At 47.2% G+C, this 12,072-nt stretch overlaps 1 protein-coding gene across 1 annotated transcript in view; it reads right to left on the minus strand.

Annotated features, from left to right (window-relative positions):
- Window positions 1-2,348: 2,348 nt before the first annotated feature.
- Window positions 2,349-12,072, minus strand: part of GLRX3 (glutaredoxin 3) — a 31,926-nt gene continuing 22,202 nt past the window's right edge. Inside the window, exons 7-11 of the mRNA XM_030334622.1 lie at window positions 10,443-10,500; window positions 8,655-8,707; window positions 6,048-6,087; window positions 5,861-5,953; window positions 2,349-2,598 (exon numbers count right to left, since the gene is read on the minus strand). Coding sequence (XP_030190482.1) covers window positions 2,548-2,598; window positions 5,861-5,953; window positions 6,048-6,087; window positions 8,655-8,707; window positions 10,443-10,500 — 295 coding nt within the window. The 3' untranslated portion in view covers window positions 2,349-2,547. The remainder of the gene's footprint in view (window positions 2,599-5,860; window positions 5,954-6,047; window positions 6,088-8,654; window positions 8,708-10,442; window positions 10,501-12,072) is intronic.

Raw genomic sequence — 12,072 nt, forward strand, 5'->3', positions numbered from 1 at the left:
CCCTGGAAAGGAAGTTACCTCCTGCCTGGACACGCAAGTCAGGAGGAGTTACCAGCCCTTCCTTGAGGAGGCCTTTCTGGAAGGACGGCCCTGAGGGTGGGGGTGAACAGGCCAAGTCCCAAAGGCAGCCACCCCTCGTGAGCCTCTAGCAGCACCGGCTGCCCTTGGAGATTTAACCGCCCTCCCCCGCCCCTCAGGGCCCCACGATGAGCTCCATTTTACAGAGAAGCACAAGCACAGGGAGGCAGCCTAACAGGCAGAGCTGGGCGGCGCACAGAGCAGCTCAGCCCTGCCCCTGCTCCTCCAAAACATCCGGGACTCACTAAAACCCGGGACAGCACCCAGGTGAGCCCCGCCCCCCACCACAAGCTCCCACCACGGCTTGGACAGGGCAGCATCCCAATGACGCGGTCACCTAACCCTGTGAGCTGAATGGTCTCTCGAGCACTGGGCACAACCTTCTCTAGGATTTGTGGACCAGAGAGGATTTCAGTTTTGACAAAACGCTCCTACGAGGGTAGGCTCATTTTGATTAGAAAGCTGGATCTGGGACTGCCTATGGAGCTCCCCAGATCAGGTGGGCCCAAGAATCGCTTGCCTTGCTCCTAAAACATACCTAATAAAGTCAGGTTAGGAACAACTAAATCGCTTTGTATGAACGAGATCCCTGATCTTCCCAATGTCTAGCTGGAAACACCTATAAAACAGAAATATGCGCCACCGCCCCTCCACCATCCCTGGAGCCAATGGCGCCCACAACTGGCAGAATTTAACAAAGTGACATGTCCCCCAAAAACTCTGAACACTCACCCTGACTCAAACTATGATGTTCAATCACGGGTGACGCCATCAGAGTTTTGCATCACGCAAGAGTCACCCACAGGAGGAGGAGGTCATCCTACGATGCATGAGCATCTCACATTACCCGAGCAGCCACCTTGGCCAGATCAATGGTTCCCAAATTGGCAGGTGGGCATTCGTTAAATTTTACGCATTTTAGTTAAATGTGCATTAGGAAAAAAACTAGCTTATCCAATCTGCGACCACAAAGATAGATATTCTCACTTGGGATAAGGGGAAGTTAAAAGGTGGCTTGCTGACAGGTGGCACTTTGCAGACAGAGCAAAAAATCACAAAAGCAGTACGCAAGGCTTTCAATGTCGGGACACCGGATATGAGAAAATTATGCACTCCTCCGTGGTTCACGGCATCCCTGAAGCTTCATAGAGTTTCAGTTAGAATTCCATTTCCATCTGCGTTGTAAAGGTTTCGCTTATGCAAGGATTTCTGTTTTAAAAAGAAAAAAGAAGTTCATGCACCAATGCCCAAAGGAGCCCCATCTGATCACACACACTGGCAAGGAAACCCACGACAACAGGTGTCCTCCTCCGACAGGAGGGCCGTGACCACCTTTAGGATTTTGTGCAGACTTGCCCTTTGTGACATACAACAGACATCAGATCTCTCCTCTACACAGAGAGAGCAAGGAAATAGCCGGGTGCTCGTGTCCCGGTGAAAGGCTAACTTCACTAGATCTTCGTGCACTTCCTCTGGTTTCTCATGTAAACTGCTGACCTTTGCACCCTTTCCTTATGATCACCAGACATTTCTGTGGAGCCTCAACCACCCAGACCAACAAGCTAGAAAAATCTAATGAAGAAAACATGTGCCATGGGCACCAAACACAATCTACAAACCCAGGAGGTGAATTCAGCCACCTGTTTGAGGCACGCCCAACAAAGGCCTAACAGAGCAACTATTTTTTAAATATGTGAGAGTCAGGATCAAAACTGTTGAAATTTTCATGGACCTCAGGATGTTCTCAGCCTATTTAAGGGCTAAATCAATGCTTTCAGCATAATGACTAAAATAAACTGTGGTGCTTAACACAAACTGACGACTGTCATCCTCCGGCCCACCCCGTTCTTCTCCTTGTCCTGGAGCACATGAGGGCAACGCGCTCACGAGAAATCACTTTCCTCTGGCCCGCCGCCCGCTAACACACCGCCGGCGCTGTCTGAAACGAGTCTCCACGTCTGCAGAGCCCTACACAGCCTGTGCGATCTCACCAGCGCCTCACACAGGGATGCTGTCAGAGGAAAATTTTCAGTTGAATTTTTCCAAGCTGTAAAGAGATCTTTGGCCATTGAGGGGAGCCACTGGTTTGGTCTATGAGCTGTTCTAAGTATTAGTGTGGATTTCAGACAGCTTCACAGTTCTGAATTTCCTGAAACCTGCCGTTTCTGAACTGCGACAAGGTGCCCATGTATTTCGAAAAAGAAATTTAAAGCAGGCTAATTACTACATGTTTAACATCATCGTAAAAACACACCTTCTTTACACAAGTATTTTTAATTGGATTTTGAAGATGTTTATTGCATTGTTTGGTGGAAAAAACAAAACAACACATACACGTATTTAGCACAAGCTTGTGAAATACACAGAGCGTAACGGGGTGAGGCGCAGTCTCTGCCCCTCGCCCACCTCTGAGCACGGAGTTGTGACCAAGTGGTTCCCGCAACAGTCGGGCGCTGAGCGTACAAGCCTCTAGTTCTCTCCTTTCAGTACTGGTAGCAGCTCACCGTTGTCTTTCAGTTCCTAACGACGAAAACAGAAAGCAAAAACAACATGTATGCGGACAGATGAAAAATGGAAACGTCTGAAGAACAATCACAGGTTGCATCCGTTATCAGAGACCAGAAGAAACACTTCACTGGATTAAAACTCTAGCTCACCAACACGCTGAAACTAACTATTATGCCATAAACACTATCAGATTACAGAACTGAGGTTTTAAAAGGCATTCCAAAACCAACAGATTGATCAGCATTGACAAACACAGCAATTAGAGCAAAACACCCATAGCCCCACGGGTGGTACACAGGCTTCACTGTTTCAACCCAGCCTGGAAAGGCCGCAGTACTACGAGCGTAAAAGTGTACATGTAGAGGCCAAAAAACACTAAAAAGACATACAAATCCAGAAATGTTGTGTGCTATCTTGCAGATTTAAAATCTGGAACACAGCCATCAAATTTAAAATGTGACAATAAATGATGAATGAGATTTTCTAGTTTAAGACAAACATTTAATCTGACGTAAATTTGCAGGTTATTACTAAGCAGCATGAACATCCATCAATAAAACCACAAAAATCAGGGCACCTTGCTGGCTCAGTCGGTAGAGCGTGCGACTCTCAATCTCAGGATGGTAAATTCAAGCCCCACGTTGGGCATGGTGCCTACTTCACTCACACACACACACACACACACACACACACACACACACTAAATTCCATGTGACTTCATCTCTGGTTAAACCCCATCAGGTGTGATTCTGTCATATAAACTCAGACAACTCTCAGTGATGTTCTGGGATCTTCCAACATTAACTCATTAACAAGCACACATCCTACTGCACTAAAGGACCAGGCAGGACTTTTCTGAGCACATGACCTGGAGGGCAGGAGGCCATGCTGCTCATGGAGAGGCCCAGAAGCCTGCAGGTGGAATCTGGACTCAAGGACTCACGAGTTGTGACATCACATGCAGATTACCTAACTTCTCATCTGTGTCCCCTCATCTGACGACTGAGGACAAGGAACTCAGGATGCTGTGAGGACGGCCTAAGCACTAAGGCAGCCTGCCTGGCACACCGGGATCGCCATCATCACCACCACTAATGTGCGCCGACCTTATCTAAATATTCCCTCTGTAAACAAACATTCTGCAGTAGTGATAACATGACCTCACTGAATATGTACTAATTAGTTGCTATTTTTCTCAAGACACTAGATTGACTGAGTCATTGAATTACCGGGTAAGTTCTTTATCTAACCATTCAACAGCAAAAAGCACTCAGTGCTCTTAAAGGCCAGCCAGAATTAACCCACCTGGCAACTATGATGTTTCTGCTGAACTAAAGACAGAAGAACCGTGCTCTGTGGGAAACGGACTAAAATGGCAACCTAAGAACCGTTCCCAGTTATCTTCTCGGGAGAAAATGTTACCAATATCACAAATGTCCAGATGTGTCTTTTTAGCAGGTGAACATCAAGAGTCCTGTAACATCCTGTTTTATACCTAAAACGAAGTTGCCCGCACAGCTCGGCTTTAGAATTAAATGAGACAGATCGATTGTTATCTTCCCAAGAGTTAGCAATGGCTAAGGTACAGGCTATAAAACATTCAGACAAGAACAGGCTCAGGAGTATTTGGGTTTGAAGACTGTGTCTTAAAAAAATAAAACACATATATAATATAACAAATGCAGATCTATTTTTGTTGCTTCAGGGCTATTCAAGAGCTACTATGTTAAGCCTGTTCTTCTCCTCCAGGAATGAGACACTTTACTAGTAAAAATGCCTCACTCGCTGCCTTCAGAAGCGCCATGTCAAACAGCACTCCGCAGCAGACAAGACTGGTGTGGGTGAAACCACAGCAGACGGCACCCCTGCCCCGTGTACACCACACGTCCGGGCCCACAGAGCTGATGTCCCTCAGCGCTGGGCTCGAGTCCTCCCAACAAGACCAAAGTAGGAGTTAAAACTTATTTTAAAACCTAACTAGGAGCAGTGCTGCTGCCGGGGGGTTAGCACTGCAGCGTCCCTGCGGGACCAGGCTAAGAAACAGCGTGTGGCACACACAGGCGCTATCAGGTGTAAGCGCCCCAAGAAAAGTCCTGCCCACTGAGCATTCGCGGAGGGTTTCCTTAAAGCAAACTGAACAAGTAAATTAATGGTCAAAGATGTCAAGGGTGTATAAGAAAAGGTATCGTTTCTAAACATGCTTACGATCTGACAGAGCTAACCGATCTCCTAGCGTCTGAGGCCAAGCTGGACGTGGGGAAGGCCCACAGCAGCCTCGCACAGTTCTGTTAGGAAGCCGGGGTCAGGGGCCTCGGGTCTGTCACACAGCTGACAGGACCAGGCAGCACTGGGTGTCAGGCCTCCTGCCCGTGGCCCGGCGCTCTTCACTCCATCACCCCAGTGCATGTAAGGCAAAATAACACAAAAACACAATACAATGTAAATACAAAAGGACAGAAGAACTTCAGGAACGGGAGCGAAATATTTCTGGCTTCAAGAATCTATACACAATTCATAGACAACAAGGGTCCTGAAGGGCACAGAACACATGTAACTATGGAACACAAGATATCCAAAGCAGAGGGGGGACGAGGAAAGAAAGGCTAAAAACATGGAAGACAGTTCCATCAGATTTAGTAGCGTGGGAGTGAAAATCACATTTCGAGCTTGGCCATAATCAGAGCATCTTGGAAGGCCAAGTTACAGTTCTGGCCTTGGCCGGAAGCTCTTCGGGAGAGGAAGGAGGTTGTGCAGAAGACCCGGGGAGGCAGAAGGCCCCACAGCAGGGGGATGATTTGGCTGGCTCAGGGGACGGGTGAGCACAGCCTGATCCAACAGGGACAGTGGGAGGACAAGGTACTAGGGACACAGAAATGGTAACACGGGGCGAGTGCCTGGGTGGCTCAGTCAGTTGAGCGTCCGACTTGAGCTCGGGTCATGATCTCGTGGTTCGTGACTTGGAGCCCTGCATGGGGCTCTGTGCTGACAGCACGGAGCCTGCTGGGATTCTCTATCCCCCTCTCTCTGCCCCTCCCCCACTCGTGCTTTCTCTCTCAAAAACACACATGTGAAAAGTAAAAGTAAATAAAAAAAATGGAAATAAAAAAATCTTTTAAAAGAAATGGTAATCACAAGTGAGCCAGAAGTGACTGGACTGGAGGCCAGGAAGGAAAGGAGTCAGGGAAGCTCCAAAGTTTCTGTTCGATATGAAATTGTAATTTTCAAACATGCCAACATTTCCCATCTTTAGGATGCAAATGAACTCCAACCTTACCTTAACAATATCCAGACCTCCAACAAGTTCCCCTTTCACATACAGCTGAGGATACGTGGGCCAATTCGAGAAAGTTTTTAACCCCTGCCGAACCTACGGAAACAAGAGAAGCTCTGAAACCTTACTATTAGACCCTAATGAGTAAAACTAAAGGCAAAGGATGAGAAACATAAAACCCAGAACTTACTTCTTCATCCTCCAATATGTCAAATGTCTCATATTCAACACTACAAAAAGGAGAGAACATTTTAACAGGAAATAGCTGTATTAAACAAAAATTATAAAGCCTACTTGGTGTTTTAAAAAACAGTCAGGAAAAGTAAGTTGTTTCGTTGCTAATGACATTCACCATAAAAAATGGAAATGACTTTACTTCCCTCAATCTGTCAGGTAGGTACAAATTCACGTGGACTTTTCTCTAGACAATACTGGATTACAGGGGTCAGCACCCTTTTCCTGAAAGGGCAAAAGGCCATAAACACGCAGGCCCTGGAGGCTAGTCTCTGCATCGCACAGAAGCAACCACACAGGGCAGACAGGAGTGGGTGTGGCCGTGTGCCAAGCCCAGGTCAGACCTGTACCCCAAGTCTGCACGAGTCTGTCCTTAACACTCCGTTCCCAGCCCTCAGCCCCGGAGCCGCCGCTTCTGATGTCCTGGAAGCTGCTCAGGGAGCGGGCAGCAGCTCTGACGTCTGACCGCTCGCAGACACCAGGGCTGGGCCGGACGCTCACTGCCCAGGACAACGACGCTGCCAACAGACGCCACCTTACGGAGGTGTGCCTTCCCGCGTGAAAGCGAACTTATTTCAGAACACACATGCTGTTTTCAATACGCACAAACCAGTGAGAGTGGTGTGGATTCGTGCTGTACAATGAACTCTACTTGTTATAATGAATGAAAAATCACTGCATGGAAATCCAGCCATATCTACTCAGAAGGACTTCACTGTTTGGTGGCCGAGGAATCGGTATGAATGTAGGACTGAATTCCTGCAGGGAGACTGCGGAGATACGTGCAGTCCCACAAACCGGCCAAAGAAAACGCCACATATAAAAGATAAATTTCGGGTTCCATAAAACCAAAACCACCTTCACAGGGAAATCTCACTCAGTAAACAAGTTCCCAAGAAAACTGTTCATGGTGCAGAAAACAGTCAAAAAAACAAGATGACAGGATAAATCAGCACCAAGTACCAACAACAGGACTGTCTGAAAGCAAGAGAAGATTAAAAAAAAAAAAAAAAAAAGACCCAATGTAAGTTTCCCTTCAGGTTGAACTAAAGGAGGCAGATCTCCTAGTCTGAACAGTACGATAAGCGCGAGTTACAGGTCCACACACGTGCAGGTGTGTGTGCAGTCACGACAGCCAATGCATCTCCTGAAAGTTCTGTGCACAGAGTACCTCCATACCTCCGTGTATGCTCGTACGTACACGGCCCCTCGAGGCGTGTGTCTTTGGGCAGAGAAGGCGAAGAGGAGTGTAAGAACGGAGGGAAGGAATAAAAAGCCAGAGCTTTCTCCACAAACTGACAGCTCTCAGCAAGAGGACGGTCTGTTCAAGGTGAAGAGCGGCAAAGGTCCCCACGGCCCCGCTCACCGCAGAGCCGACTGTGTCAGCAAGTCTGCAGCTGGGAGCGCTTTGTCTCCAAAGAAGCCCCTCTGTTCTGGGGAGCAGGTACTTGCAAATCCAAACAGGATTAGACAGGTATTGGGCGACTCTCCACCGAACATACGAGCTGAGACGGCCCGATGCTCCTGTGCCCTGGCCTCATGGCCTCGTGGAGGTACGCCCCGAGGGGACACGCTGTCACTAGAGATAGGTGGACTGAGCGTGTCACACCGGGGAGCTGTGACAGAAGACAGAGAACGGGGCCATAAAAACTGATGACCAAAAGCAAGCCAGCCTCTGCTCTGTCCTCGGGCAGGGTGAGGAAGGTCTGGCTAGAGACCATATGACAAAAGACTCTTTAGACTCTCCTCTGTAAAATGTCACCATCACTTGAAGAAATCAATCTTTGCTTTTCATGTCCCCAGAGTTGTATTTAACCTGTGCTACTCAACTGACTACTTTCAACCATGCCCACGCATGTCTAAGTATTTCAAAAGATTACCTTCCCCACGACTTCAAAGAAATGGTTCATCTCTTTAAAGCTATGGCTAAAAAATTAACTTAAAAACCAAATAAAGCAAGCTATGGCTAGCACAGTAAGAACATTAAAAAGAAAGTGTTGTGAAATAAGTAAAATGATAATAATAATAAGCAAATACATTTGATAAACTCTACCGAATATGGGCGAAGTATCTCCAAACAAGTGGTTTGTTTTTAATCAGAAAAAAATCAGCTGCAATCTTCTTACCACTGAGCAGATCAAAAGCATGGACACAGCCTTCAACTCACCCTGCTTCTGAGATGCACAGAATGACCTGTACATGGGCCCCATGCATTTGATAAAATGTTGAAAACTAGAATCGTTTTTAAGGAAATTAAAAACCTCTAATACATTTCCCTAAAATATCTTTGTGCGTGTTCAAAAACTCAGTTATTAACTTTCCTCTGGGAAAGCAGACAAATAGTTATTCCAGTAATTGCCTAAGAAGCTCCTTTATGTTACCAATCAGTGGACACTGTCCAAAAAATCCTCTTGTGGTCTAAGTTAAAGCATTCACAAAGCTGCACAGCCAAAACAAATAGATAAACATACACAGATAGAGCCACAGCAACCGAAAGGCATCAATGGCACTACGGATAATTGAAGTTTCTTTAACACACCATTTGAAAACAAGATTTACCTACCCGGTACTATTCAGTATCTCCAGAATCTGTTTGCTGAAGCCACATTTTGCTTCCTAAATTTAGAAGGGGGGGAAAAAAACACACACACATGTAAAGATGGATTACATTTCCTACTCAGCCCACTAGCCTGGTCCCGTGGACGCCCTGTCCCTGGGACACAGTGGGCACAGCGCACTCTAGTGATGAGCCTCCCAGTGCCTCTGGCATCACAGAGCAGTGGGTCAGCTGGGATTTCAGGAGGCCACCGATCCCCACCCCACCCCCCTTTCAAGTCCTGACCCATGCAGACATCACCCTGGACTCTCAGCCCACAGACTTCCTTCAGGCTCTACCCACCGGGGACGACACGTGTCCTGGAACCTGACAGTCTTTGTGGTGACACGGTCCTCAGAGGGGAACCTTGCCGCTCCACCAAGACTCGAGTTCCTTCTCCACTCGCTCTCAGATGACCTCGCCTCACCTAACCTTTCTGCACTGAGCGGGATCATCGCCTGCCTGTTCCCAACTGGACTTTTACTCCCCAGTTTTTAAAACGTATCTTTACGTTACAGAGTCACAGAGTGCCAGGCTTCTCTGAGGTTATGGAAGGGCTACACGGTTCTGTCAGGCCGCCAGGTCCCAAATCCTAGCGATCCTGGAGGGAAGACTCGGCACCACATGCATTTCTCAACAGCGCAAGTAACTCTGCTCCCGAGATGTATGAATACTTGCTGACTTCCAGAAACAAACTCTTTTGAGAATAAAAACCTGCTTTAAACAATCACCAAGAAGATATAAAAAGATGACTTTATCACTACTGGGAATTATTAACTTCCTCTATTTTGTTTTAATAAAATTAGTGAAACAGTCAAAGAATCTAGGTCCTGATCTGTGATCTCAGCATGCTGAGACATATAGTACCATTTTCCCGGTTACTGCTTACGCTGTAACAGTTACGCTGAGGACTTATGTTAACTAGCTGGTTTTACTGTATTAGTTATGTTAACTTTCACACTCGCTATCACAACCTCGTTCTCCGGGAAGCACACTGAACACTCACACAAGGGGCCGTGAGGCCCTGGGAGGTGAAGCAAGCAGCCCGGGACGACAGAAGAGACGGACTGCCGTCCCCCTCCGTTCCACCAGCCTCGCCTCCCAGGGCTTTCACCTCCTCCCCTGGGCCACGAGCCAGACTCTGTCCCACCTGCCTACCTCTGTCACTGGCTGAGAATAAAGGAAGGGAACACAGCCTGGTTTCTGGAGATCTCCGTTCTAGCCCAAATACAAATGATAATCAGCTTTGCTCAAGCTGCCGGTGGGAGTGCTCTTATCTAACTTGGTCCTCAAAACGATGCACAACCAGTATGCTCCTTCATCCAGCAAGCTCCAGGAACCACCCCGTTACAAGTAAGAACTGCCAAACTTTCACTCAGTCATCAAACCGGTGCCCCCGGCAGCGACAAGGCTCCCTGTGCCCGGGACGCGTGTGGACCAAACTGCTCACTACACGAGCCCAGGGACTCAAGTCGGGACGGGACGGCAACTAACAGAACCAGGAGAGGGTGAACGGTGTTGACCAAGTTTGGCAGCAAAGAGAAATGCACCCCGCTGAGATGTTGATGTTATGAAGTCAGGCAAGATGTGGATTACTTTGTTTGATCTCCATAAGCACCAATTAAGGCCTGGATAACTTCCTGATGCCACTATAGCTTCATTAGCCACAGCCAGGAGAAAAGATTTAAGCGTCCCCTAGTTGCAGATGTTAGCATCGAAAGAAATTACAAATAAAACCATTTTTGAGTTCTTTACCTGTTTGTTTCCTTTCATAAAGAGCATCACAGAAGCTTTATTTGTCAGTACTTTGAGCCTGAAGAGAGAAAATTGATATAAAATGGCTCAGCTCAATTATTAAACACCACTTCTGCTCCGCTTCAGGAGTAACATGCATATTTGAGGGATAGCAGGATGATAGTTCACAGCTTTGAGTGGTATTAAACAAGCAAATGCATTGACATTTTCCTTTATTTCATTCTCTCCCTGAGCCACCATAAAACACAATATGGCTTTTAAGGCAACGAATGTTCCTTCGAGTTGCAATTCAAGCCCATCAACTCACAGCACTAAAAAAATAATAATAGCCAATTCAGTAAGGAATTGTTCAGGAAGGGGCCTGTACACTGAGCCCACCCACAATTTCCAGAACTACATCTTGTGGGCTCCCTTCTCCGCCACGAGGCGGCACACGGCCCCACACTCCCCGACGTTCACAAGGTCACGGAGGGAACGCGAGGTGCTAAGTGCCGGAACGCCAGCTGCTCACATCAAACGCCCCTGTCTTAACTTTGCGTTTCACACTTTGTACGATCTTCCAAAGGCCATCCCCCACTTGCTGTCAGGAGCGGCAGCCGTCTGCGTGCCGCCTAAGGGTCAGTCACAAATCCCAGGACAGTCAGCGTCAGGACAACCTGTGGTGGTCACGTCACCGGATCCTCCTCCCACCGGTGCTCTGGGTCACTCACAGCTCAACACCTCCTCAGAGAACAAAGTGATCACAAACGAAACACCCAAATCACGCTCAGAGCTTCGTCACGTACACTTCCGGTAGAGTACGATGGGCCGATTCTCAGAAAAACTCAGAAATAAAGAATATGGTGCTGATCGCCGTCAGTCACCTGCAGCGACCCAACTATCTGGGCCCAGGAAACCAAAACAAGCGCTTCCGTCTGACTCACAGAGACGTCGCCAGAGCCAGGAACTCAGGAGCCAGGAGCACTTCAAGTGATTACTCAAAATACAAGTGTATCTCTACAGAAATCTCTATGTAACTCCAGCTATCGAGTCTGAGGCCACAGGAAACATAGACACAGCACATTAGGAAACGAGACAGAAGGTCTGACGAAGACGAGGACATAAACAGCAGCAAGACAGAATGAAGGCAGATACTAGCGCATACAAAGCACAGCAGGTTTCTGAGGCCACTTCGCCTTCGTGAGCCACCCAGGTTATTCAGCAAAGAACACAACTGGGGACCCAGAGTCAACAAAGGCACTAGGAGACTCACTGTCCTACCAAAAAGGCAGCAAAGGGTCTAAATCATTTGAGAAAGTGTGGCACTTAAAGGTCAGTTTGACACATATGGGACACTATTTATTAATCAAGGACAGATAAATGAGGTGCTTACTATTAAACACTTTTATCTCAAAATGCTGAATGGCAAGAAAACTACAAGAGGAGGTTTCGCCTTACAGACTCAAGCCCCAACTACGAACGGCTGATACACGGATGTATTTCAAAATAAATTCTTCTTTAAACCTCTACATTAATTCAAATTTATTACAATAAAAATCCCTGTAAGTCTCCCTACAGGCCAAAGTCCAAAATTTCCATAAGATAAGATCTTTAAAAGCTGATTGAGATCCTTCATAAAACAAAGACCAAT

Source organism: Lynx canadensis, chromosome D2, assembly GCF_007474595.2.
Source record: "Lynx canadensis isolate LIC74 chromosome D2, mLynCan4.pri.v2, whole genome shotgun sequence".
Taxonomy (NCBI): Eukaryota; Metazoa; Chordata; class Mammalia; order Carnivora; family Felidae; genus Lynx; species Lynx canadensis.